General features: G+C 39.5%; 3 protein-coding genes and 1 long non-coding RNA gene across 6 annotated transcripts; 2 read left to right on the top strand and 2 right to left on the bottom strand.

The window, feature by feature from the left end:
• The first annotated feature begins 59 nt into the window (after positions 1-59).
• cusr (Copper-only SOD repeat protein) lies at positions 60-12,304 on the top strand. The gene is made up of 10 exons (XM_056371925.1): positions 60-279; positions 2,237-4,316; positions 4,862-4,961; positions 6,432-6,509; positions 7,235-7,336; positions 7,997-8,126; positions 8,300-8,414; positions 10,059-10,183; positions 11,138-11,218; positions 11,854-12,304. The coding sequence occupies exons 1-10, from the start codon at positions 240-242 to the stop codon at positions 11,964-11,966; spliced, it is 2,964 nt and encodes a 987-aa protein (XP_056227900.1). The 5' UTR covers positions 60-239; the 3' UTR covers positions 11,967-12,304.
• LOC130166367 (uncharacterized) lies at positions 11,918-13,780 on the bottom strand. Its single transcript, XR_008827137.1, has 3 exons — positions 13,648-13,780; positions 13,348-13,442; positions 11,918-12,017 (listed from the first exon to the last, which is right to left on the bottom strand). It is a non-coding gene; the product is annotated as an uncharacterized LOC130166367 (long non-coding RNA).
• xpnpep1 (X-prolyl aminopeptidase (aminopeptidase P) 1, soluble) lies at positions 13,690-24,560 on the top strand. 2 transcript variants are annotated; one of them, XM_056371928.1, is made up of 20 exons: positions 13,690-13,834; positions 15,014-15,138; positions 15,517-15,580; positions 16,186-16,290; positions 16,752-16,844; positions 17,282-17,425; positions 17,671-17,766; positions 18,700-18,781; positions 19,570-19,780; positions 20,390-20,479; positions 20,613-20,663; positions 21,084-21,142; positions 21,537-21,614; positions 21,712-21,783; positions 21,965-22,025; positions 22,187-22,256; positions 22,929-23,102; positions 23,526-23,602; positions 23,870-23,968; positions 24,267-24,560. In XM_056371928.1, the coding sequence occupies exons 2-20, from the start codon at positions 15,022-15,024 to the stop codon at positions 24,384-24,386; spliced, it is 1,863 nt and encodes a 620-aa protein (XP_056227903.1). In that variant the 5' UTR covers positions 13,690-13,834; positions 15,014-15,021; the 3' UTR covers positions 24,387-24,560. The 2 variants fall into 2 exon arrangements, with proteins under 2 accessions (XP_056227903.1, XP_056227902.1); XM_056371927.1 differs by lacking the exon at positions 13,690-13,834 and adding an exon at positions 14,439-14,700.
• Positions 24,028-26,926, bottom strand: si:dkey-246e1.3 (uncharacterized). Of its 2 annotated transcripts, none has more exons than XM_056371930.1 (3): positions 26,719-26,926; positions 26,386-26,482; positions 24,028-25,937 (listed from the first exon to the last, which is right to left on the bottom strand). In XM_056371930.1, exons 1-3 carry the CDS (start codon positions 26,849-26,851, stop codon positions 25,718-25,720), a joined length of 450 nt encoding a protein of 149 aa, XP_056227905.1. In that variant the 5' UTR covers positions 26,852-26,926; the 3' UTR covers positions 24,028-25,717. The 2 variants fall into 2 exon arrangements, with proteins under 2 accessions (XP_056227905.1, XP_056227904.1); XM_056371929.1 differs by having other exon boundaries at positions 24,028-26,057; positions 26,719-26,898.
• Between the last annotated feature and the right edge of the window lie 1,019 nt (positions 26,927-27,945).

The raw sequence follows: 27,945 nt of genomic DNA, 5'->3' as shown, positions 1-27,945 counted from the left end.
GACCAATCACAGGCTGACACAGACAGACTGCAGCTGAAAACAGAAGTACAAGAGAGGCTGCACATATCCCACATGACATGTTGCTGTAGAACACACTTAGAAACACACAAATAGATGCCATCTTTTTGCTCTCATTGAACTTCTTGTGCTGAAACCGAGCTGTTGTTTTTTTTTCACTCACCTACTCAAACCACTCTAAGAACACCTTTTCTTTGCTGCGTCTTTCACACATCTGCAACATGTGCTTTCTGACAGCTGCCCTGCTGTTTTATTTACTTGGTGAGTATTTTGAGCATTTTGCAACATTTGATCCAGCATAAAGTCGCACATGGAGTTAATGGATGATTCATCTACTGAGCAATGTAATGTTTACACCAGGGTTTTTAAACAATGTGCCGTGCAGTACAAAGAGTCTGCAAGTTTTTTTTCTTATAGCGGATCATTTCACTGAGTAGTTTTTTTTGTTTGTTTTTTTGGTTAGTGTTGTGTTTGTTATCATCATCAGCTGCTCTTTTTCTCTGTTGGAGGGAAAACCTAAATGACTGCTGGGTTTGGTTAAAACTGATCATCTTTCTTTATAATGTTGAACTTGTTTTGAGACTGACTGTAGTCTTAACCGCAGCAGATCAGCTTTATTGATGAGGGTTGCATCTCCCTAACCACACTGTGTTGTGAAAAGGTTTAAAACTATAAAATTAGAAATGTGATTTTAGGGTAGTCACTAGCTACAACCAAAGAGAATCCCAAATATGCACAGTTTGCTGGTGTAGCATGTGGTAATGGACAATAACCAAACATTGCATTTTTTTTTTCTATACCAATTTGATTGAGAGTTTACTATAAACAAGGTTAGGTTTGCCAGCTTAAACATAGAGCACTGAGGTTTTGCAATTTGCATTTGTCAAAGCTTTTAAAAACACTACAAAAATAAATTTTTTTATGTATTTGAAATAAATCAAATTGCAATCAAAATAAAGTCAGTGAAGATAATGTTAGACATGGGCTGTGGTCACATTGTGAAAGTAGCAATTCCACTGTGAACTGTCAATTCAATTGCTGGGCTAACACTAAAGAAGTGAAAGTGGCTATTAACAGTGTACCGAGAATAGAAAGTAAGAGGTACATGCAACTGAATTGCCAGTATAAAAACCATATGGGGGCTACTGTGTCGCCCACAAGCGGCATATTCTAAGTGATTGAGAGCTTTTATGGAAAAATACTTTAGTTATCATTAACTGTTAGTGCACTATATAAAGTCTTGTCAAACAAAAAAATTGAGTAAAGTTGCTATTTATAGGTAGTTTAAGTTATATGTGACTTAGTGATTAATTAGTCTGTATGTTAGTGACAATTTTTCCCTAAAAGTTCATGAAATGTCACGGCTTGTCTTTGTGTGCTGCCACTGACTTGGTACCTAAGCATGCATAAAAAAAACAGTTGCACCAGGCAAATGAACAATCATATGCATTTTGAAAGTGGTTTGATAAGTATGTTTGCTTCAGAAGTTCACACTCTTCAAATAGTTTTTATATCTTTGTTAAGATTCTTCCACTTCATCTCATGGACGCTTTTCAAAAGGGCTTTTACTTCCTCATATGGAAACTTAATTCAAAAATTCTATCCATCTTTGAACCCTTTCATACTCATTCAAAGTTTCACATAGAAACATCATTCAAACTTTAAACCAGTTTCCACCTTTTGTGCTTTGTTATATCAGTTAAGCTTTTTACCTAGTTCTTACAGTTATAGTTCTTAAAGTTCTTCAGTAATTACTATTTGAGTCTTATGTTCATTTCAGACATTTTCTGCTTTTCACATTTTGTTTATTAGGCACTGTGTTTTAGCTATACTGTAAGTTTATCCATTAGTTTACATCTGGTTTTAAGACTTTTTCCTGAACTGGTCCCATAAAAAACAATTTGCTGTGTATGTGTGATGTGGAAGTAGGTTGGAGTTGTGTCTAGTATCAAATATTTGACATGAACAATATACAGTATATGGACACAAATGATTGTACCAAGAAGCAGAATAATTTTTGTAAGTCTTGAAACATGCCTTAACCAACTGCTTTAATTGTGTAACATTAACCATATGGTAATGTGCAAATAAATAAAAATTATAAAAATTATAAATAAAATTTTTAGTTGAAAATTTAAAAATGTAATTCAGGGATTTGCATGGTCATCCAGTATCAACCTTCTCACCTCCATCACCTCCTCCTTGTTGTCCTTTTCAGATTCCATTTCCTGTGTTCAGTTTGTGGCGCCGCTGAACATGGGAGGAGTCGTAGGGTACGTGCAGTTTGACTCCATGGCCCAGACAGCCACTGTCAATGTGTCTGGAGCTGGATCCTGTGGTCCACTTAACTTTTCCCTCAGCGAGTTCCCCGTCATGTATGGCCATTTTGCTCAACCTTGCTCAAGAGCAAATATCGGCTCCAGCGTTTTTAACTTCACAGCTGATCCAAACTCCAATATCAATGTGTCAGGCCTCTTTGATCAAAGACCAAACCTAGACGACTTCTCGCTGACTTTGCAGACATGTAACAGCACTAAAGTTTGCACAGTTGTAAGTCAGGGACAAACTCACTTAACTCGTCAGGCCAGGTTCACAGGACCAATCGCTGGTAATATTTATATCCGCCTCAACACAGGAGAGATGAACCCAAGGCTTCTTGTAGACCTTGTTACAATCGGTCAGGTTAATGCCTCACAAACCAATATCACTCTCTTTGGATCTACGAGCACGGCCGCAAGCTGTAATGTTTTACTAGGAAGCTTAAACACCTCCGCTTTGACCTCTTTGGGTGTGGTGAAGGTCGGAACCCCTTTGCAATCTGAGAAGACACGTCTAGACCAGATCAGTTTCAACATCAGCACTACTCGCTTTCTGTTCTTCCGCATAGAGTCAGGTCACAAGTGTGCTCAGATCTATAATGTGTCAGAGAAATGGGTGACTGCTGCTGTGAATATGAGAGGGATCAAAGGATACTTCAGCTTCCGTCAAGCTTCCCCATTTGATACGACAGAGTTGAGGGTGAACCTGACTAACTTACAGAACAAAGTTGGCCCCTACCATGTCCACCAATTTCCTGTCCCTTCAGTCAGGTCTCCTCAATCAGGCCAATGCTCGAATGCTAGTGTGGGTGGCCACTTGAACCCATTCCAAGTCAACACTGCTGACCCATCATACCCGAGGGTTACTGGGTCAACACATGACAGGTATGAGATTGGTGACCTAAGCGCCAAGCATATGTCCCTTGCCAATAGAAACGAGGTGGATGAGGTGTTCACAGACTTCAACCTCCCTCTGTTTGGACAGAACAGTATCGTAGGTCGCTCAGTTGTGATTCACCAAACAAACGGCGACAGGTATGCTTGCGCCAGCATCAGCTACCCTGGTGAAGTGATCGTTGCCAGAGCTAGGTTTCAGAGCCCTGTGATTGGCGAGATCTGGTTCACCCAGCTGAAGAACAATCCTCTGTCTGACGTATCCATCTTCACGGATCTGTTGTATGGAAATTCCACAATGACAGCAACCAGAAACCACAACTGGCATGTTCACACCTATCCCATTAGCTCAGAGAGGGATGATGATGAAAGGCGCTGCAGCACAACAGGTGGACACTGGAACCCCTTTAACATCAGCACAGGAGACAGCAGCTATGCCCTCCACTGTGCCCCATCCAGATCCTTATCCTGTGAGGTGGGAGACATGTCAGGCAAACACAGTACCATCAACCTTGGCATCGAAGTGGGTGGAGTGGAAGCAAAAAACTTCTTCACTGATGTCACTTCCTGGTTGCCTGGGTCAGGCATTATTGGTCGTTCCGTGGTCATCCATCAAGCAGAAAGAGGAGGGCCAAGAATCGCTTGTGCCAATGTTACAATGGTGCGGGTCCCCAAAGCTAGCTTAGGTAACTGGTTTGGCCCTGGGATGTCCAACGGCCAAGTGCTGTTCTCCCAGGCTGTCCCACAAGGCCCCACAACTATAAATGTATCCCTGATGAACCTGAACACCATAGCTGGGGGTTACCATGTTCATATACTGCCCATCAAACCTGGCAGCGAAGAGCCTTGCTCCAATGCAAACATCATGGGCCACTTCAACCCATTAGCCTGGAACGTATCAAACTCTCCATCACCAGGAAATGGCACTGTGGACCAGTATGAGATCGGAGACATCAGTGGGAAGTTTGGGATGCTGAATGACCTAAACCAGCTTGAGGCTCTGTACATGGACCCTAACATGCCATTAACTGGACCCTACAGCATCGTGGGAAGGTCAGTGGTGGTTCACCACGCCAACACATCGAGGTGAGAAGCTGTTTGTTCTCATTAGAGAGATATAAGCAACAATGACAAAGTGAAAGAGAGAAGAAGGTTTGGGAAAATATTTCACATATAAAATGACCACAAGTTCCTATAACTCAAGAAGAAATGGTTAACTACTGCGCTGTGGTCACTGAGTAGACCTTTGCTGGAACATGTTTGTTGCAAAAAAGTATTTGTCATTCTAATTCATATAAGATAAGGAACCGCATACAGAAAATTGCATCAATTCTAGCCAACATTTAAGCTTCCCCACCCTCCGGCACCCGCAACAGCCCTCTGGCAAAGTAGCAGACTTACCCAGTTTACTGAGCAGAGGGCAATTATAGGTATAGGATTCACAGGCAGTGAGTCACACTCCATTCATGTCAGTTAATCTCCCTCATTCATTAAGAATAACTCAACAAAAATATTGTGTCCTCAGGGTTAAGCCTGAAGGATTTGGATGCTTTGCTAATCTTGTTTGTCTTTTTGTGTCTTTGTGTGCGTGTGTGTGTGTGTGTGTGTGTGCACCTGCATTTCCTCTGCAGACTGAGGTGTGCTAACATCTTGGCTGACAGAGATACAGATGGACAATTCATTATTGCCAAGGCTGTTTTCAACGGTACAGTGACAGGGACAGTCCGGCTGGTAAGAACCAACAACAGCAAATGTCTTTTCCATTAACGGCAATGTATAGATTCACAGTTAAATTACAAAATATGCTGCATCAGTGTTTGTCATAATCCTTCTGTTTTAACCAGCACACACCATGTTTTATTCAGTTCTCCATTCACCTGTGACTGATAAACACTAACTAAAATAATCTACAAGTTATATACAAATATCAAATGTTGAAAATGTTACTTTTTAAGTATTACTGATCAAGTGCAAACAGTTTGCACTCCCATCCCCCAGATCTTTTTCATCTTCAAACTTGTAGTCCAACACCTGCAAACAGTTTGATGTGTAAAATCGGTGGAGTTCCTCTTTATTAAGACAGAAAGCAGATCTCATCTCCTACACCAAATTTGAAAGATTGCATTTTCTGTGGTTGGCTAACACCAAAGATATTAGTAACCTTAACTCAACCCAACTTTTATTTCATAACAGATTGCCACAGTTTGCAACAGTACAAAATGTAAAGACATATTTCACAAAATGAGAAAAAAAGGATGTTTTCCCCGCCTCTTCAGAGGCTTTGTGAACAGGTGGCAAGCGTTCAAATTCTATTGATGTGGGTGTATTTCTGTACGGCCTGGAGTGAAAGAGGATATAATACCTATTGTTCTTGGCACTGAAAATGGACAGACTGCTGGCACTGATATTTAGCCCTGTAATATATCACCCTCCATAAGATTATCTTCCTTCGTCTGCCTGACAGTCCATTTTTTATTTTGAAAGCAATTCCTCAGTTCAAAACATTAGAAATTGTTAAGAAACCATGGCCATCGTCAATTCAAGTGAAAAATCACCCAGCCCAGCCCTTCACCAGCAGCTAAATTACAAGATTTCATAGAAGATATACAAGGTTTTCCTTCTTGCTAACTTATTAGGAGCCAAGCTGCCACAAAAACATGACAGAGTATTTCTGCTGTGCTGGGCAGACAGTGAATTCATTATGCCTGTGGAGATTTGCAATAGAGAGCTATGGGAAGCAGGGGAGAGATCATTAGCTTAGCCTAATGTGCGTCTGCTATGGCTAGTGGAACCTACAGGCCCCCCGAACTAGGAAGCTCACCAAGGGAACAGCTGTCTCTGTCAGCCGCCCTCCAGAGGCCCCATACTGAGCTTTGCGCAACATCTATGGATAAGAGCTCATAATATCTACAAAAAGACCATATTATTGAGCACGAAATTATAGTCTTCAGAAAAAATCTGTTTTCTCAAGCTTAATCTGATTTTTTTTTTTGCTCAATCAGATTCAGCAAAAAGTGAGTGAGTATAAGAATGCTGAAAGTATGGAATATCCATAAATCACCACTGGTGTCCATTTTAACTGCCTTTATATTTTAGCATAAGCACGTACCCAGTTCTGGTTGAACCAGTTACTATGAGAATATGAAAGTACACTTTCAGTTCAGTCCGTCTAATTGTTTCATTGATTTTTCTCACTCCCAGCGCCAGCAGATGTTTCCTGATGGGAGTACCGGTGATATCACACTGGACGTGTCCCTTCAATCAGTAGAAAGAGAAAATGTAAGTACAGAGTCATATCCTGTACACTAAATGCAACTAAGATACAAAACTAGTAGTGCAGAGTCATATACTGTAAACTAAATGCAACTGAAAATACAAAACCAAATGCATTTCCATGTAGCAGCAAGTTTTAAACTCTTTAAAACAGAAAAGCATGGAAAGGAAAAGTTATGAGATAGGTACGGCACCAAAGCCGCGCCAAGTAGAATAATATAAATGGCCAAGTAAATCCCAATGTGAAGGTGGAAACACTCGCAACACAGAGATCCATGTTGATAGTACCAGGATTGGTTTTATGATTGTGACAAAAGGAAGGTGTTGAGTTTAATTTCCTTCTTAAGAATGGAGCTGAATCCAGTGACAAGAGGCACTCACTCACAAGACAGAATTTTGCTGCCAGTTTTCTTGATTCTCAGAAGAATCTACCAGTGGCCTATAATCTGAGAAGAGGTTGTGCATTGCTGCAGTGCAGTGAGGGTGGATTAATAATATGGTGCAGGGTGATTGAAGTTCTCAGATATTTACTGTCCTCCAGCAAGTTAAGTTCCTTGCTTTTGACTGTAGCAGGGTTTAGATGGGAGTATAGATGTAGAGTATAGATATAGAGTATAGATATAGTATAGATTTGTTTGATGTGTGTGCACGGCAAACAAACTAACTAACAAAAAAACAAAAAAAAACAGTATGTACACATACTCACACTTGTATTTTACCCCTTTGTGCAGCCAACTGTGGTGTCCTTGTTCATCACCAACAACCGCATGGGCGCTGACAGCCAGTGCAAGAATGTGGGCAGCACATACAATCCCTTCAACATGACATCACCGGTGAGTCCACACTGTTTTTTATTTTACTTCTGTGCTTCCTCAGTGATACTTTACTGCTGAAGCTGCTAAATCAGCAGTGTAAATCTAATCTGCGTCTTATTATTATTGACATTTTAGGGCATTTTTGTTTTATGCTGTGAGAATTTATGCAGAGCTGTTATTTAAGTATTATAAGGATTTAGTTTCTGTAAAACCATATATTTGTTTTGGTTGACTTAAACTAAATTTTCTACATGCAAAGTGCTAAAACTTGATAGTAGCTCAGAGAAAATCTGGATTACAATACTGACTGTTATATGAAGACACCATTAACAAATCCATCATCAAAGCAACTAACTGAGACCAGTTTGGTTGTATAATCCAACAGCCTGATGAATAAACTGCTTCATAGATGATAGAGATACTTTCTTGTTACACACTTGTGATGGTGTAATTTGTGAAATACACAAATTAAATCAACACATATTTCTGTAAATAATTAATTAAGATATTACAAGGATATTTGTATATGCCCCAGTTAAAGAAAAGTCAAGCAGCGCAGAGAAAGAAGTCACACTGCAATTAAATGTCATTGTGACATCACCAGTCACAGTTATCGTGCCAAATATCTTTATTGAGGTAACTGTGAGATCTGGTTCCTTCTCTCTCTTCCCCCTTTAGAACAGCTGTTCATTACAGTATCCTCTGAGCTGTGTGGTGGGGGAGATATCCACAAGGCAAGGCCCTTTCAGGCTGACAGAGGGTCAGCTCTACACTGACAGAATCATCCAGCTCTCTGGAGACAACACAGGTACCACACTGACAGAGCTATTTCTAGTGAAATGATAATGAATGTGTGTATTGCAGTGGTGAAAAAGCTCTTCTTTATTAGCAATGCTAATTCAGGAAAGGAAGTTTCTCATGTTTAGTGAATATCATAATGTGCAAAGAAGAAATGTGGTTCATGTTTCTTTGTGTTTTTAGTGGTCCACAGGTCTCTGGTGCTGAAGAACGGAAGCAGAATCATCGCATGTGCCGACATCCTCCCAGAATCCCCTTCAGCAGAGCAGACCTTTCTCAGAGTGACTAACTTCAGCAGGTGCGTGTAATAAAAAGTCATACTGTGTGATTAATAATTGATCTTTAATCTCTTTGGAGACTTTCCATGTTTCCCTGAGCAGAACATGCTTTATTTGTCTTGTATGTTTGTAATCAGAGTATTTATTTAATTACAGATTCTTGTTCCTGTAAATACTGTGTGACTATTTTTGACTTCATAAATTAGTGGGTGGGTCTCTACAGTAGTTTGTAGACATGTACGGTGGTTTCTACTGGCATGAATCATACTGTACCTACCGCAGTGACTCCTACACTGAATGGCGTAAAGTAACTTCTATATGTGTTCATTTTTAGGTGAACAACACTTTGGCACTGTGTACAAATGTTACTTATGAATAAAGAAGTAGGAAAAATGCAATCAGGACAGCATTTTTTCAAATGTTGGGCAATTAATCCTTATTGCATACAGAATAAAATGATCAGTGTAACACCATGTAGCTTAACACAACGTATCCCTAATAAGTGTATTACAGAACCTTAAAACATAAGTTTATGTTTAAATATACAGTGCAAATATGTGTTTGTACCACATTGTGCAGTTTATTTTGAGTTCTGTAAACCACAAATCTTCAGAAGTGCTTGGTGAGTGTTTAATAATAGAACTTCTCTATTGTATTTCTGAAGAAATAAAATGGAAATAGAGAGATCTATTGTATTTCTCTAGAAATACAATAGAGAAGTTTGGTAAGCACAAGAGAAGGTCAGACAAGGTCATTTAAGGACATGGCAATCAAGACATTTTTCCATCAAGGCTTCTCATGAAATGTGAATGTGTGGCCCAGGACACACCACTCCCTGCCATCAAATGATTAGTCCCCCTGCAGTTTATGAATGAACCAAAAATATTTTACCATTTCAAATGGCTAAAACTGTATTTCACAGTAGAGCTCTGTGCAGCGCTTTTATTTGCTAAGCCCCACCTTACCCCTGTCTCTCTCTCTCTTGCTCTCTCTATCACACAAACAAATTGACAACAGACCCATCTGTCACTGTCGGATTGGCTAAAAACAACAACACATACGTGGTTATTTGCATACAGGGTTGGGATGTGAGATCCGATCACAAGTGGTCACTCAAGACACATTAATGCCAGGTGTTAACTGACTTACTTAGATCTGTCCACTTGTGATCTGATCACCTGAGACACACGTTAATGCCAGGTCTGAGGAGGGCATCTGTTTCTTTCCCTTGTCCTGTGCAGGAGCACAAACACCCCGTTTCTGATTGGCTGAAACGGCTCTGTGCAAGCCAATTGTTGATTTCGCATTTACTGAACCAGGGCTGTGTAGGAACACCAGATTTGTTTTCAGCACAAACACATAGCAGACAGCTAGTAGACCATAAGGAGATATTAGCTGAATTTTTATTAGATTAAGATCGCTTACTCTAGCTTTGATTTAAAACATGACTCACGTGTTAGTAATTCATATCGTAAAAATGCATCTTGCATCTTGCATGCTGCTAAGATGTTATTATCATTCCTGCAGTGCTCTGAATACCCCAGGTTGAGCGCGCCTGGATCTGATTAGAGTGAATGCAATGAAAACAATGTATTTCCTGGTATCCCCTGGTAAGCGTTGCATTATGTAACTACAAAGTTATTGTTTCATTTCTTTTTGCCCAGATATGACTTCCGTAGGAGGGTTGCAAATGTCCTGCAGTTGGAAATGGCAAGAGTCACCATCCTCCCCAGCTCTCCCCTCCCTGCAGCAGGTGGAAGGTGCCAGCAAGTCAACTTCATGGTGTCTGGTAAGGCAGGAACCCCCTAAAAAAAAAGGATGTTCCCCTATCAACACAACGTGTCTAATTTGCATTGAAGAGGCAATGGTATGACCTTTTTGAATAACATAGCTCTTAAAACAGGATCTATTCATTTTATCTGTTATAACATGAATCTATCGGACTGAATGTACAACATGTATGTCATGACAACGCTTTAGATACTTCAGGCCTCCAGGAGTTATCTGGGCAAGCGGTGTGTCCAGAATGGCTGTGTTCATCAGGACAATGAACTATTATGGGCATTGAAAATCTTTAGAAAACCTGAAACATTTCTCAGTAACCTGATGCTGGTGTTGAGTGTCTGTCTGTCTCATTTTCTGTCCCTTCCTCTGTCCCAGTGAGGGGAACAGAGAAGTATCTGTACAGAGGTTTCACACAGTATAGCACAGGACAGGTATTTATGCCCTCAGAAATCTCCCACAAGGTGAAGAGTTTACTACTGTAATAACTCCTGAGAAGGCCTCCTCTACTGTGACTATGTTTATGATAGTAATACAGCAGAAAGATGCACAGACAAACGTTTTCAGAGAGCATATAGCTGAGAGTTTGATGAGAATAAGAGTTTTATTTGCGTCACAGACTAGAAAACTAAAACAATTAACAGCTCCAGCACTGCATTGTTTTAAGGGAATGATTTGTCGCAAAAGTACCTGATAAGCACTCATACATTCAGCACTTGACAACCAATTGAAATGAAAACAAAGCTTTCTATGTGGCGTAAGAGCAACTATTTGTTCTTTCTGGCGCATTTGACACGCACTGCACAATTCATTCATCATCTGACTTAATGATGCGAAAAAACAAGCCCATAACTGCTTTTGGTCTCAACTACAGTTACTATCAAGTGTAAGAACTGCAAGTGCCCAAGTGTCTTGGACTGCCTTAGTGTAAGTGTGACCCAGCATTTTCTGTATCTTATAGGGAGTGTCAGCACAGAACTTCTGAGGTCTGTCAAAACCAGTGAGCTGATGGGCATGTTCAGAGAGTCTGATTCATGTACAGGTAAGATTGCTCCATAATGTAATCACACAGTCGCTTAAACCGCACTTTATCTCCATGATGAGAACGAGAATTTGTTAATGTACTCTAAGAAAAACAACAGAACTATTGGATAGTTTAACTTGTATTTATGAACACAACCAGCTCTCTGAAACTAATATTTCCTGTTCAACAAATATTTGATGGAAATAGGGCACAATATCCATCCATCCTGTGCAAGAGCTCTATCTCTTTTTTAACAATTTCCCACATACCAAGATGATCCAGTTAACATACTCCAGATTATTCTTTCAGATTTATAAAAAAAAAATAAAAATAAATTCCAGTAAACACATGGCACAGTTGAACTAGAGTGAATGTAACAATAACAAGTAAAATATAAAATAAAATAATAACATATATTTCATAACCGGAGAACATGAAAGCCATGCCAAGCACTGATAAAATACTAAATCCAACTGAAACATTCATTGTAAACTATTTAAAAAAAATTTTTTTATTATTGTTGAATTGCTTCAGGAGAGGTGTGTATATGCTTTTAATAACACAACGTCAGAGTACAAGAATAACATACACTTGAGTTACAGCCTCTTTTAATATCTCGGGCCCTGCTTGAATAACCTGTGGACACCTTTCAGATGTGACGCCTTCACCTCCACCAAGTGCAGTTTCGCCACTGATGCCAGGAAGTTTTCTTCTTGGCTTGATGTTCGCTGCCGCCTGCCTGCTGCCTTCTACAACTTACTTATAGCTCAGAGGTTCAGCCGTGCCATGCATCATCAGAAGGGATACATGGAGCCTCCTGTTGTAAAATTGTGAATATGTTTATGAAATCAAGCGCACCATGTGGTACAATGGTCATCTGATAAATTAGCAAACAAATAATGACTGTATCGCTTCATTTTTTTCCCACAACAAATACTGCTCATGTTTTATTCATTTGGACTGTTAAAAGGTAGAGGGGGGTTAATGTGTTACATTTTTCAGATTCCCAGACTTTTAATATTCATGTATGCACTATCTATAAATCAATGTCAAATTTTGTGTAAATATATGGAAAACTGTGAATAAAAGACAATAATGTTTGTATGACGTGCCAACAATCACTGTGATTTTTTTTCTTTCTGTTTAAATCCGTGAAAACATCTCAGCACATGAGTAAATGTGTGTACACAGTGTATACAGTGGTTTAGCAGAACAGTAATACTGTGAACATTCATATCAAACTTTGTACATCTAATATGACATTCTTTAAAAAAGGGTTTGCAAGTAGTAACTAATGACTTTATTAAAGGTTCTTAAAACATTTTCTAATGCTGTGTAGGCCAGTTGTGAGCCCTTACATTTTCGGCTGCCAAAATCTTGTTTACTGTTTTTCATCCTCTTCCAGAACCCTTACTTGGTCTCTTGAGCTCTTAGTTTATTAGGTAGGCGGCTCCAATTGATTGACCTTTGACGTTTTGGAAAAGTGCTACAGAGCAGCTGGACCAAAACCCATTTATTTACAATTTATTATGATTTGTAACAAATAACACAATTATTGTGAAAACCCTAATCCTACTTAGGGCTTAATCTACATATATATATATATTAATATTAATAAAACTATTCATTAAAACATATAAACCTTTATAATGAAAAGTGATACATTTAGGTAGAGAAAAATCAACTCACTGACACCACTAAATGTTCTTATGGAGCCCTAAAACTAATGAAAGACTGTAAAAGGTTCTCAAATTGGTTAAATGTAATTGGTCAATAAACAAAACAGATAAATATTTAAAATGGTGTGTAAAAATACATGTAAAGCTTTATATTGCAAGTGCAGGAAATATTAATGGTCCATACATTGTAGGAAACAAAAACTAATGCTTAAATGTGAACCAAGACATAAATAAATGAATATTCAAAAACAGGCAAACCGATGAGTTAAATAATAATAATGAAACGGCCTGGTAAAAGACAAATAGAGGACGAAAATATTCAAATTTTTATTACTTTTGTCAACTGATTGTTGGGGTTGTTGGCTGATTGATGGCCAAAAGTGTTAAGTTAATTGCTTTTACATTCCATTATAATTATTTAACTAATTGTATTATTTATTGGTGTATTCAGTTATATTTTTGACTTACCTGATACCTTTTAAACCCTCTTCTCAGTTTCAAGGGGCCATATCCTAACAGTAATGTTGGGCTGCTGCACACAGGACAGTGTTGTGATTTTTCACCTGGAATATTAAATAGTTTGTGTGATTATTCTTTGTATAAAGTCGAACATTAAAAGCAGTGATATGCAGTTTATGTATAATTATTCTTTGTATACACTGGGACATTAAAATTGTGATGTATCTTTATGTATGATTGTTTTCTTTGTATACGGTAGCAGTGATTATCTTTTATGTAAGATTGTTTTCTTTGTGTATGATTACTCACAGAAAAAGAGGCGAGTCTGGATCCCTCTGCGTCTACTGGAAGAAACTGCAGTCACGTGACCGCAAACGTCAACAACGAAATGGCAGCCTCCTGTTTTGTAAATTAACACAAGGTCCAAGCTGGTAAAGGAGCGCTTCGTTTTCTCTCTTTAACCCCAAGAGTCACATTTCCAAGGCGAAACCACCGGGTGTGTATTCAGCATTTCGCAGGCTGCATGTGGGGGGACTTGAACGTTAGCTATCGGCGGTTTGGGGAGCTAACGTCTCCTGGCTGCACGGAGCGACACAGAGGGATGTTGACTGTTTTCAGCCGAGGGGAAACGGCTGGTCTCCCCATGCCTGTCTCTGTTGTTCGTTAACAAAGCTGACAAAAAGCGTTTACATAGAGCTGTAAAACTGGCGGAAAGGGCTAGCAACTTTACAAACATCCCACCGTCGTGTTACCACACCCACTACTAAATTCAACGCCACACGTTGAATCAATTAGTTATTGTGTGTAATGGTTGGCCTGTTGATAACAATGATCTGTGATTTATAAAAAAGCCCGTCCATTGAAACAACAAGCTGTGTGGTATTATAGTTTGTTTGTTTTTTTAGAGAAACCAGAAGCAAGTGTTACATTTCTTTGTCGCTACTTAGCTAGCGAGTTACTCAAACCTTAAATACCCCCGATTGCTCTAAAGAACAACTTGTAAACAACAATCGCATGCAGAGCGTTTAGCCAATAGGAGAGCTCATCGATGAGGAAGACTGCAATGTGATTGGTCGGTTTGTGGCTGATGTGGCGATTTTACGCCATTCAGACGCTGTGGACAGTGACAGTGAATTCACCGCTGCGCGATGTTGTCTCAGCTTTGTCAAGTTATTGCATTTGAAATAGGTCAATTGCATTATTCTTTTAATATTTAACCCTGGCTCCTGTGACAGTTGCTTAATCAGCATGTTACAGCAGGTTACACATCCAGGTGTGCACTGTGACTTTGAGCTCCACGTTGATAGTCAGGCTCTTTCCAACTCCAGGCACCTGAAGTCTACATGGCTTCTCAAAAGTCAGGTAATCTCTGGATAATTAGTGTGGGTTTGAAACTATTAATGACTGTGGGAATGTCTTGGTGCTTTTTGCTTAAATGGTTGGGTTGCCTTTAATTGCCGTTGCCGCTTTTGCAGATTAAACAGATTCTTTTCATATCATAAAATGTCTGTAACACTGTCTGCACTTGTTCTAGCTCAGCATCCTTTATATTAACTTCTGAGATTCAACATCTTGCATCTTATTGCATTAGAAAAAGCGTGGTATCAAATAACATCAGCCTACTTGAATTTTATGGTAATTTTAAATTATGTCATCATTCTTTGTCCTGATTCAGACACAGCCATGTCTCCAAAGATCACTGGAGAGCTGCTCAGGCAGCTTCGCCAGGCGATGAGGAATTGCAAATACTTCTCTGAGCCTATACAGGCCTACATCGTCCCCTCTGGAGATGCCCACCAGGTAAGTTAGACCAGACAAAAAAAAAACATAACATACATTTCCTGTATTAATACATGTTTCTATGATTAAACAAACTGAACGGTAAACAAAGACATGCATGCATGCATACGACGTGTCGGATTTGCTGCTCCTGTCTGTCTTACTTCGTGTGTGTTGATTCACTTCTGATGGTCCTCGTCTGACCTTCACAATTAATTGTAGCCCTCTACCCACTGCTCCTCCCTTTTCCCTCTCCATGCACAAGACGTGATGTGAGAAGAGCAACAAAGGTGGCATTCAAAATGGCTGACTAGTTGATGGCCACTTTACACTGATTGTTAATGAGGCCGATCTCTGCCTTTCTCTCTGTCTCTCTTTCTCCGTCTCTTTGTCTCTCAGAGCGAATACATTGCGCCATGTGACTGCAGACGTGAATTTATCTGTGGATTTAATGGCTCAGCAGGTATGTTTTGCTTGTGTGTGAGTGGAAATGATATTTTAAAGTTAAATGAGTCATCTCGGGTTCAAATCTTAGTTGGGCAGACTAGAAGCCAAGATCTAATTTCCATTGTGGAAAAAACCTGCAACAATGTGATAAACAAACTTGCAGAGATAATCAAACTTTTATTCTATTGTGTCCTATTCAAGCCACCGAGATACTGACGCATCTCGTCTCAGATTCAATTTAACTCTTACTCAATAGTTTCTATTGCAGAGATGGCCTACTTTTGTAATAAAAAACCCTGGGAAAACTGACACCCCTAACATCAGTTTAAGAGAAGCGGATCTTACTCAATCTCAGACCATTCAATGCTGTAATTTCAGAAGCATAACACTGAGTATGTTTCTTCTTAGAACTAAATAAATAACTTTGAACGCACTGTTTTACTGTACAAACACAGCTGACACATCAGACAGTTAACAGGCAGTAATAGACTAGTGTATCACCTTCCCAGGATCAATGCAAATTTCCTGCATGCTTTCATGATCTACCATTGTACAAACTGGATCCAGCAAAGCATCTGTGAATGGAAATGTCAAATTTGCTTTGTGTGTTGTGATGTGTAGGTACAGCCATCGTCACAGAGCAGTATGCTGCAATGTGGACCGACGGGCGATACTTCCTCCAGGCCAGCCAGCAGATGGACAACAACTGGACCCTCATGAAGATGGGTAATGTCCTACTTGTTGTCTCTTTTAGTACAAGATGAATGTGCTACCTGCCTCTCGGAAATGTTGTGTAAGCTGATTGTATTGTTAAGCTCCCCTTTTTTCATTTTTAAAAGTTGTGGTTATTTTTGGTAATACTTTTGAGTGCTTGCTCATATTATCACAGATTTACACTACACACTTTTGTATTGAAGTCACTCTTTATAGATAACACAAATGTTAAGTACTCTCAGCATCAAACTGTTGTCAGATTACTGAATATGAGGCGTGAATCACAGCTAGACTCTTGATGTGATTTGAGAGGGAAAATCAAATGTTTTGTTTTGTCAAGCAAGGTTAACCTTTTTATGTCTACGCTGCCTGAAGACAAAAAGAACTGTTAGTGCTGTATTTTCCACAGTGGTATGAGTCAGGCTTAAAGTACATCTCTGTGTGATAAACATGTTTTTTATCATCATATTTAGGACTGAAAGAGACACCCTCTCAGGAGGACTGGCTGATCAGCGTCCTGCCAGAGAACTCTAAAGTGGGAGTCGATCCTTGGATCATCGCTGCCGGTAGGTTACAGTAACATTTCCCTCTCAGCACAGTGGATCAGCATCATTAGAAAGGCAGCACACACAGTGACAGTACAGTAAGAGCAGCATGAACACTGTGCCCCTAGTATACAGCAGGAAATTTGCTCAGTACATTTTGTTAGTTTAAAATGTGCAGTATGAAAATATAAATTGTAAAATAAAAAAAAAAATGAAAAAATTTAATTAAAAATGAAAAGAGGACATAGCATACAACATGGCTCCAGTGCATTTCTACCTAGTCTGACTATAGAGCAAATTCTGTAAAATTCATAAGCTGTCTCAAGTGCTCTCATGGTGTGGTGCTGGATGTTGCATCTCCTCATCAGACGCATCGGTTCTCTTGTTGTCAACATAATGTTTGTGTTTTTAACCAGTGCTTGTGCATCTTAATACAATCCTCTGATGTTTTGTTTCAGATCAGTGGAAGAACATGTCCAAGGCGCTGATCAGTGCAGGCCACTCTCTGGTGGCGGTGCAGGATAACCTGATCGATGCGGTTTGGACAGACCGCCCAAAAAGACCCAGCACACAGCTCCGCACCCTGGGATTAGACTACACTGGTCAGTGCTCCACTGCCCTGACAGCATTATTACATACATGCTAATTAGGGGTTTGTTTGAGAGATACAGAGATGTTAAAATCATCCCATGTGAACATTAACACCATTATTTTATTCTTATTTTTTTGAATTATCTTATTGTGAGGAGAAGTGCTTTCCTTTACCTTTTGTTTTCTGTAGTTCAAAAACCGTTTTTTGAGGAGTGTGAATTCACTGTCATGACATGTTGGTGCTGTCTGCCTGTAGGTATGTCCTGGCAGGACAAGGTCACCACATTGCGAGCCAAGATGACCGAGAGGAAGATCAGCTGGTTTGTTGCCACAGCATTGGACGAGATTGCATGTACGGTTCATTTTCATCATCAATTATTATTTATTTATTTATTTATTTACTCTACAAATGAAGACAGTAATGATATAATAATATAATGATAATATTTTTTAAGTCAGGTACATTTACTAGGAACTTCAGAATTGTACCTAACTGCAGTACTTCAGTAAATTAACTTTGTCACTTTCCAAATGAATTTTCAACAATTCACCCTTTAAAATCTCTGACATATCTTTTTAATTGAACTGGACAACAAACTTGATATTGTTTTTGTTCTGATCTGTTTTTTATAACCAAAAGAGAAATCTTAACCTTGTGATAAGAGTGCAGTTTATTGAGCCCAGGACTATGACTGTGGAGTGGAGTTATAAACTGAGGGCCAAATATTGTAGCTAGAGTTTGCCGCATTAGGTTTTAGCAGTTTTTAGTTATTAGTGTAAAACAAGCAGCAGACATACCCTCCGTCACTTCTGTTACGTAAGTCCGTTTCGATACATGATCACGATCCAAGGACCCAGGGATACACGGGTGTCCCTCTAGATGCCTGTTTGAGCACCTTGTTCACCGTGCCTAATGAGCTCTTGTTTCTGATTGTTTGGTCTGAGAGCTTGTGTTAATTAGAGGAATGCTGATTTTGATTGTCATCAAGTAGCATTTAGACGAGAGAGTTTCAATGGGCATTAAACTGAAGGGGATTTGCTGAGGCATCTACAGAGGATGAGTGACAGTCTAATAATAACACTGATATTTAACACCAAACAACATGCACGGAGGTTTGAGATCAGAAATACACTATTCGAAATGTCAAATCATGTTGAAATGGCTCAAAATAGGACAGATGAAGTGGCTGCTGACGTTGTCACTGTCATGAATGAAACAGTTGTTTTTCTTTATTATCATTACCTGTTATTAAAATGTAATGTTCTATTATTTCCTTTTTCTCAGGGCTTTTTAACCTTCGCGGTGCCGACATCGAGTACAACCCAGTTTTCTTTGCGTATACCATTGTGGGAATGAACACATTAAGGTAATGGAATATAACACAACACAGTTGATCAGTAAGCTATTCAATATCTTATCTCAATATGCAAGAAAGTGTTTTGGCACAAACACAGCTCTAAATGTCATACACACAGTCCAGTAAATACAATATAACAGTGTAGAAATTACTAGTAAAATAGTAATAAAAGTGTGCTGCTTTTTGACCAAAAGTAACATACTTATAACTCTAAAGTGTAATATTTACATTATTCTTTTTGAGGTTTTTTTACATTTAGTTTTAGGGGTTAATTAAAACTCTTAAATTTAATTTTATCCTTAATGACACTGAAGAGACCTTAGAACATTTAAACATCGAATTTATCAAAATTTGTAGACACCACCAAACCTCTTGATCACAGGCTTCTAACAGTCATGTGAAGTAGTTGATTACAGACCACAGATATCAATGAGCAAAGATTTGACAAAGGCAGAAGAAGATAGCAGGGATGAAAACTATATAGTAAAGTATTAGTATAGTTTTAAATTAAATTTATATTTTCACTAGCTGTTTATGAACTTTCAAGAGCATTTTGTTTACATGATCACCTTTTAAATTCATTACTATACCATGACCTCTGTTTACACGATAATTCACGTGTTATCGTTATTTGATATTAATCTTCAAAACATGAACTTCGCACAAATAAAGCAAAAACCAAATTTGCAGTCATACATTTTTAAGTAGGATATTGTTTACAAAATCCATTGAGGCAGATATAATCCTAGTAATACATTAAAGCCACTCCTCACTGACCAGCTCCTTCCTCCCTGCAGGCTTTTTGTGGACCTAAAGCGCCTTTCTGATCCCGCTTTGAGAGACCATCTGCAGCTGGACTCTCCCAGCAAGCCTGAGCTGAGCATCCAGACCTTCCCGTACGAGTCGGTCTACACTGAGCTCCAGGCCATCTGCGCTGCACTCGGCCCCAAGGACAAAGTGTGGATCTGTGACAAAGCCAGCTGTGCTCTCACACAGGTCATCCCCAAGGTGAGAGAGCAGACACACCAAGCAGTAGCATTTAGAAGACAGTTAATTGTTTATGGTGGTCACGACAGTGGACATAAAAATAGCTTTATTGTGTCTCGATTGTGTTTTTCCTCATTTATAAATTTGACTGTGCTCTCCAAGTATGAAAAACTGCTACATATCAGAACTCATTATCCGTATCTTTCCCAAATTACGTACGTTCTCACTAAAAACCTGTTTTGCAGGATTTAAAATTTCAGATATTTTCATCTCAGTGTTATGGATAATATTTTGTACAACCTTATAATAGTGTGAATGCCCCTTTTCATAAACAGAAACATGAAATGCATCCTCGAACCAGACACATTCTGTTGTATTTTGATATCCAGTTGAATATTGATTTTTCCTCATATGAAAATAATCACCAGTTAATTTACTGAACCATTGAATTATCAGCATTTCTTAAACATTTGGATGATCAGTATTCATTCTCTTGGCTTTGACAGTAAGCACAATGCACCAAATATTTGTCATAGTAATAGTAAGTCATGGTAAACATATTTCACTGTCAAATTTATATCAAGGTAACATCAACTACGATTGCAAATGTTTCCGCTTGATCGATTTCAGGCCCACAGGACTCCAATTCCCTACACTCCACTCTGCCTCGCCAAGGCTGTGAAGAATGCCACTGAGATTCAAGGCATGAAAATGGCCCACGTAAGAACCTTTGAGCCTGATATTTGCAGTGCTTAGCTTTTATTCAGTTTATGACATTGTTGTAAACTGTCTTGTTAACCTCATAAAAAAAATAAATAAATAATATTCACTTTCTTCTTCTGTTTACCAACAGATCAAGGATGCGGTTGCCCTGTGTGAACTCTTTGCTTGGTTGGAAAAGGAGGTATTTTGTTTTACTTATTTATTTATTTTTCTGAGGCCAAACATTAGGTTCATTAGAGAAAAGAACAGATTCTTTTAGTCTGTGTTCACAGGGGTTTGAATGGAAAATTAAACAAGTCTTTGAGAAAGTGGATATTTGTATTGTAAGAGCAATGGACTATTTTCCTACATAAATGATTAATTGATCATAACTTTCATTCACCATATTATTTTAATCATTGACCAATTCAGTTTTCTGTTCTTATATTATAGGAATGTACAGTACTAGTCAAAAGTCTGATTTGAACAGTTACTGGAATGCACTAAAACTTTAATCAGTGCTGGAATCGTGATTTCAGACGAATGTCGCTCGGCTTGAGTTTGAACTATAACCCTCTTTGTGCAACTTGGTGCTGCGGTTATTGTTGTTGTTGTTTTATAGATTCCAAAAGGCACTGTGACAGAGATCTCTGCTGCTGATAAGGCTGAAGAACTACGCAGGTGTGTTTATCTTTCTTATTCTCTTTTTTTTCTGTGGAACAGACCACGTTGGTCGTCCTCATTTGGCTGACGAGCATTTCCAGTTTTACTTCGCGTCAGCTTTCATGCTTGACATGTTGAGTTTGGAAGATGCTGTTTGTATGCTTTCATAGTGACTACTCTGGAGTATTAGCTCCCCCTGCTGGACACGGAAGTGACACAAAATGTCTACTGAAGGCCGTAAAATTAAGATTATTCTCTCAGTGTGCTGCCTTTAGAGTATCCTTCGATCCTTCTAAAGTGTAATATTTATTTATTTTTTATCTTTAACAATTCCCTCACATGTTAACATTTATTTTTTAAGACATCCTGTGTGAGAGTGCTGCTTTTCTTATGGATCTCGTTTCTTTTTCAGTCAACAGAAAGATTTTGTGGGCCTCAGTTTCCCCACAATCTCCAGCGTTGGTCCAAATGGAGCAATCATACATTACAGGTCAGCTGGCGAAAGAAACAAATTTATGTAACTGTATTTTTTTTTTGTTGTTGTTCTTTAAAAATAGTTAATAATGTCTTTTTTCTGTTTCCTTTAGACCACTGCCTGAAACCAACAGAACCCTCACCATGAATGAAGTTTACCTGATCGACTCTGGAGCTCAATTTGTGTAAACAAGATCATTCTAATACACAGCAAATGCATGTAGATCAACCAGTGCTGTCTAGTATTAGTAAGACTTATATGTCTTAATTCAGACAGTCATCAAGAACGCAGACAACATAGGAATGGTTGTGTTCTTTTGCACAGCACAAAGAAATACATCTGCATCTGTATTCTGTCTTTGGCAGTGATGGAACCACAGACGTCACACGCACCATGCACTTTGGGACACCATCTGCTTTTGAGAAGGTACATTTTAATTTTAATCTGAGTTTGAATTATTCTTATTGTCAACATGTACAAACTAAACCTTAGAACCACTGCAGTGTCATTAAACATTGACTGAATCCATCCCAAACATTGATTTTCTTTAGTTTATCACATCGTTTGCTCTCTGTTTCTTGCTCTAGGAATGCTTTACCTATGTACTGAAGGGCCACATAGCTGTCAGTGCTGCTGTTTTCCCCAATGGAACAAAAGGTGCCCCCCCCCTCTACTTTGACATAAGGGTGATCTTACACTGCACGTACCATACCAGTTCAATGCACCCAATATGTTTGTGTGTATGTGTTTCTTGAGTATTTCCTTCCATATTGTGTTGACAATAAATCTTTTATTGTCACTCTCAGACAAAAAAAAAAACTACTCATCCGTAAACATGTTGTTCAAGATTAATGAAGCCTTCATTTTGGTGAATCAGTACTTAGTCATGTGTAGTCAGAAATTTGCTGTCACGCCCAAGGAGGACTGGAGAATTTCTGCTGAAATTGGAGAGACACAGTGGGCTATTTTTAAACTTCAAGCAAATATAATTCCACCTACAGTGAACTTGACATTTTAATTGTGGCCTTTACATGAGGTCAGTCAGACTGGAAATGCAGCATCAAGATACGGCATGTCAGAAAGTTTCAGTAGAATTGTGATATGGTTTCTGTGCATTACATCTGATGGAGGGAAACGGGGTAAATCATAGCTCTCCCACTTGATCGCATGGTGAACAAAAGATGACTTATTTATACATTCATGCATTCATTTTCACAACTTGGATAAATACTAAATACAAAAACTCAGTTTTACATTTAGGCACAGACTTGTGTTTTTATTGTGTATTGTATTGTGATTGCTAGCTCTAAACTCCCATGCTCTCCCTAGGCCACCTGTTGGATTCATTTGCCCGTGCAGCCCTGTGGGAGTCGGGGCTGGACTACCTTCATGGTACAGGCCACGGCGTGGGCTGCTTCCTCAACGTCCACGAGGGGCCCTGCGGCATCAGCTACAAGACCTTCGCCGATGAACCTCTGGAGGCCGGCATGATCGTCAGTGATGGTACGACAGGGTTTGGCGGGGGTTGATAAACGGCAATTTAAAATAAAGTCAGGTCAGTGAAAGTAATGCGTTAGTGACATAAAAGCAGGTTGTAATTAAATACCTTAGAGATGTCTCAGTAGTGTCACATATTGGCTTCTGGCTGCAGTGCAGGAATGAACAACAAACTGCTTCTGTTGATTTTCTTCTTCAGTATGTAACAGCCAAACCCATAGATAAGACACGTTGAGGCAGCTAAAGATACTGTCCTTCCTTTGTCCAAGTCACACGCAACCCTTAAGCATTTCAGTTTTCTGTTATGTTGGAACCAGAGCACTAGACATTTGTGAGTGTGGATGGAGCTCTCCAAGACAGGAAGCGGTAGTCTTAGTGCAAGTTCTAAATCTTCATCTAATTTCTTGTCTTTTTTTTTTTTTTTTCTAGAACCTGGGTACTATGAAGATGGATCTTTCGGCATTCGCCTGGAAAATGTGGTCCTTGTTGTACCAGCTAAGCCCAAAGTAGGTCTTTAAATCAGAGGGGAATTAGACAGAAGGAGTGCTCACACTGTAAAGCTATAGAATTTGATTACTCTGCTTCTCAAGTTGTAAAAATAACACATTTTACTCACAATCAACATAAGGAAACGTGTGTGTGTGTGTGTGTGTGTGTGTGTGTGTGTGTGTGTGTGTGTGTGTGTGTGTGTGTGTGTGTGTGTGTGTGTGTGTGTGTGTGTGTGTGTGTGTGTGTGTGTGTGTGTGTGCGCGCGTGTGCGCGCGTGTGCGCAGTACAACTACAGAAACAGAGGGAGTCTGACATTTGAGCCCCTCACTCTGGTCCCTATCCAAGTCAAGATGATGAACACAGAGCTGCTCACTCAGAAGGAGGTGAGGAATATCCACCAAGATATTAATCAAAGAAAAATTCACTCTTATGAAATTTAAAATTCATCTCAAAAGATTTTTTATTGGTAATGTGATAAACACTTGAAATACAACAACACTTGAATGCAGCCTACTTTACATTCTGTTCATACAATAGGAACCATTTAGCTTAAGATGACCTAAATTAAAGTCATAACGATGCATCTGAATATTTGATGATATTTCCATATATTCCTAGTACATTATTTGCTACTTAAACACAGTCTTTTCACGATTTGACCCTCACTTCACTGTCCTGCAGCGTGACTGGGTGAACGAGTACCACAGGCAGTGCCGGGAGGTGGTTGGAGCAGAGCTGGAGAGGCAGGGCAGGAAGGAGGCACTGGAGTGGCTGGTCAGAGAGAGCCAGCCAATCGTCTGAGGACTGACTCTTTTGCAGTCCAATCATGTTTTCAAAGGAGTACTTTACGATCGATTGCTCTGCAGTGAAAATCGTTTGTATTTTCCTCATCTTTCTCTGTGTCTCACACTCGGCTTCTTTTTGTAAAGCACATCGTATCAGCAGTTTTATTAAAGATCAATGAAAATCAAGAAACACTTGCATGGCTTTAATGTTTTGTGTCTCAAAATAATGAAAAGTTTCATATGACACTCTCATGTCAGTGTGTAAATCCTGCATTTCTGAGGTTATCCTGTGAGGTTTTGTAAACTAAAATGCTGTGAAAAGTACAAAGTCCTTTTTATATGAAGTAACAAAATTAAATTGGAATTATGAAGTTTGCATATGACAAAAAAAGTATGTATTTAAATACTATCCTACTATGCATTGAAAGAGATGGCTAAAAGTGACTTTCCTAATATGTTGCCAAACACACTAAGTTATCAGGCTTTTGTAATCAACAGTATTAATCCTGTGCTTGATTTTAGCATCTTTCAAATGAAGTCCTGCATGCACCTCTGTTGCCTGAAAATGTTGTGAAATGCTGCGCTGGGCCTGAGAGCTGTGCTGCACCTTAGTCCAGTGACATCAAGACAGGTATTTTCCTTACAGCGTCAAATTCCACTGGACCGTCCTCTATCGGATACACATCCTTGTTTGCTTTTGATCCCACCCACATTTTTTCGTCCTCAGAAACAGAATCAAAGCAGCAACTTCAAACTGTTTACACTTTATTCAAACTACTCTGGAGTAGAAATGCTGAGAAACTCTGGACTTCCTTGTTATATAGTGCACTTCGGGGTTTTAAAGGGGTACACCAGTGATTTAAGATTTTACTCTCACTGATTGATTGAAACGGAGTCATGGCCAAAATATCTTGAATTTTAGTCCCTAGTATGGGTCATACTTGTAAAGCAGTGGATTCTGCATTCCTTATCATGCAACCTGACTGCAATATTGACCTCCTTGCCTGATAAACTCCCACATCTTTCAAACTTCATCATGACTTTCTGTTACAGATTTGTAGTCTCCAACCCTCTGCCTTGGTAACCCTAATGGCATTGCTGTGGCATAACTTATTGGGCTTCACAAGCTCCTCCAGAGAAATTATACGACTAGGCGTACTCCCAATGACGTGTGAACTGAACTTGATGTGTAAAATCGCTGGAGCGCCCCTGTAATGGCCCTACACATGGTGACGTAGTTTAACTTTTTGATAGAAACAGCTGCAGGGTTTAAACCTCAGACATTCAGACTGAAAACAAGTGGCGCTACACCCCTCCCACCCCTACAGCCTAACTCTTCAACTCCCTCTAAAGCTGCATGTAAAATATCGGAGGGTCCAGGATGACGCCACTGTTTGGATCACTGGCGTACTCTTGAAACGACAGGGGCAGCGACAGTGCAGTTTGCTCCTCTGGTCTCTGTGGGACTTTAATCCTCCCCTCCTCCTCCTCCTCCTTCACCCCTACAGGCAGCGGGTTGCTGTAGATGTAATAGATCCTGGAGTTGTCCTTTGCTGCCTCCGGTTTCCTGAAGAAGGCAAGAGGGTTGATGAAGCTGGTCGACCTCTTCACTGCTTTAACTGCGACAGGGTCCGTCGGCTCCCCTCGGGTCACTGCACTCTCATACACATGGGCTCGCTTTGACTGCCTGATGAAGAAGATGGTACTAATTGCACTAATGAATTCAATGTCATTTCACATTGCTGCACTCTTTCTGAATTCACAGTAGCTTTTAAGACTCAGCAGCTCAATCACACATTGATAAAGTAAAGGTTTTTCTCTGAATGTTATATAAATCATTACACAGGGTATGATGAAGCTATCTCATATGATATTGAACCAGAATCTTCACCTACACAGAAACAAACATACATCCATGGATCCTAACAAAGGCGAGAAAAGCAGGTCATACACGAGAATTTACGGCACTAATTCTTTTAAGTATCAAAACAAGGAAACTGGTATCTGATCTTCACCTGGTGCGGTTGTAGCAGACGGTGATGCAGTAGAGGCCGGTGATGGTGAGGATACACAAAGCCAGAGCAATGATGACAATGTTGAACACCTTGAACTCTGAGTCGAAGAAAAAATACAAATGTTTCACTTAGAAGAACCAATGAAGCGTCATTCATTCAGATAAATTGGATGATGACACGCTAAACAATGATGAAAGTTAGTGAGCAAAGAGCTGCTCTTAAGTAGAAAACAACAGTTCAGCAGTTTGGCATGAAGACTTGAGTTTACAAGAAACATCTCCTTTGATTGCAGTGTCTCTGTGAAATGAAAGAAACTTAACTGACATAACGCACCAAACAGAGCTGTGTTCATCTCCTCGTCATGCAGACCTAAAGCTGCGGTCCTGTTCAGATGGAGGCTGTCTGCTGTCATTGCTCTCTCCTCTTGGGCTCCACTCATGTTGCTGCCATCGGCATCCAAAAACATGGACGGAAGGCTGAGCTTCAAGCCTCTTCTCACTGGTTTCAAAAGAAACTGGGGCCATGTGACTCAAACAGCTTGACTCAGTTGCTGTGGAGACACCCCCTCTTTTGCTCTTTTGTCACCCCTCAGTTCGAGTACACCCCCCCCCCCCCCCAACCCTTGCCCCCCTCTGCTACTCCCCTTGTTTACTGCTCATTATTCTGTGCAGCTTTTTTTTGTGGGGGGTGGGAGGGGAGGGCATTGAGGGGAAGGAGTTGTTGGGCCTTTTATACTCTAAGTGGTGACCCAAAACAGAGAGTTTGCAGGCTCTCAGCTTGCTAAGACCACCAGTGAAAATGTGTGAGAGGAAACAAATGGGAATAGTTTTAGGGTTACTGTACAGTGTTTTCATAACTATTTGCTCTTAAAGCGATGTAAAATGCGATCCTCTTACATCAGATGCTTTCTGTGAGACAGATGAAAGATCATTTCTGAAGGTTTGTTGCCTTTAGTTATCACTGTTGTGTAATGTATGGAAGTGAAAATCAAATCTCACAAAATATAGTAAATGAGTAAATCCTTAAATCCTTAACCAAGGACTTGGGACTGCAAAGCCTAAACTTAGAGAGACTTAGTTTCAGTGAGACTCTTCATTGTTTTGTAGCCAGCATCCCAACCTTTGTGGTCATGACCTTTAAAAGGAAGCATGTCCACTGGGGACCTCTTGCATATACTGTATCTGCATTGCAAACAGCTCAACCAAAGATATTCAGATGTGTAGTTTTTAGAAGTATCTTCTATCTAACTATCCAGAATATCATAGAAAATAGCCAAGATTAGAAAAAAAACATCAGAAAATAAATGGAAGCACTAATTTAATTAATCACTAATTTAATTTATCCAAATAACAATCACATCATGTGCCACAAATTTCTGGTCATGCTGCTGTATTTTTACACCTGTCGTCTTTAAGTTTATTATTTATTTATTTAGTTTTATATTTGTTTTTATGTGATTTGAAGACAGGAGTAAAGTGAACCAAATGCCCCAAATCAGGAAGCCAGAACCAGATCCACTGGCCAATATTTCCAAAGAGCTACCAGATCTAAAGCCAGCAA

The sequence above is a fragment of the Seriola aureovittata genome, chromosome 3 (assembly GCF_021018895.1).
Source record: "Seriola aureovittata isolate HTS-2021-v1 ecotype China chromosome 3, ASM2101889v1, whole genome shotgun sequence".
In the NCBI taxonomy this organism is placed as follows: Eukaryota; Metazoa; Chordata; class Actinopteri; order Carangiformes; family Carangidae; genus Seriola; species Seriola aureovittata.
Note: the sequence above shows the minus strand (reverse complement) of the source record. Positions and strands in the feature narration are given on the sequence as shown.

Excerpts from the sequence above, each read along its gene's own strand:
- si:dkey-246e1.3 (XM_056371929.1), bottom strand. The coding sequence starts at position 26,851 with ATGTTTTTGGATGCCGATGGCAGCAACATGAGTGGAGCCCAAGAGGAG. Across the intron at positions 26,483-26,718 it reads GATGAACACAGCTCTGTTTG|AGTTCAAGGTGTTCAACATT; the intron begins GTGCGTTATGTC and ends TCTTCGACTCAG. Across the intron at positions 26,058-26,385 it reads GTCTGCTACAACCGCACCAG|GCAGTCAAAGCGAGCCCATG; the intron begins GTGAAGATCAGA and ends CTTCTTCATCAG.
- cusr (XM_056371925.1), top strand. The coding sequence starts at position 240 with ATGTGCTTTCTGACAGCTGCCCTGCTGTTTTATTTACTTG. Across the intron at positions 4,317-4,861 it reads CACCACGCCAACACATCGAG|ACTGAGGTGTGCTAACATCT; the intron begins GTGAGAAGCTGT and ends TTTCCTCTGCAG. Across the intron at positions 8,127-8,299 it reads GCTCTCTGGAGACAACACAG|TGGTCCACAGGTCTCTGGTG; the intron begins GTACCACACTGA and ends TTGTGTTTTTAG.
- xpnpep1 (XM_056371927.1), top strand. Across the intron at positions 21,615-21,711 it reads GGAGCAATCATACATTACAG|ACCACTGCCTGAAACCAACA; the intron begins GTCAGCTGGCGA and ends TGTTTCCTTTAG. Across the intron at positions 23,969-24,266 it reads AGCTGCTCACTCAGAAGGAG|CGTGACTGGGTGAACGAGTA; the intron begins GTGAGGAATATC and ends ACTGTCCTGCAG.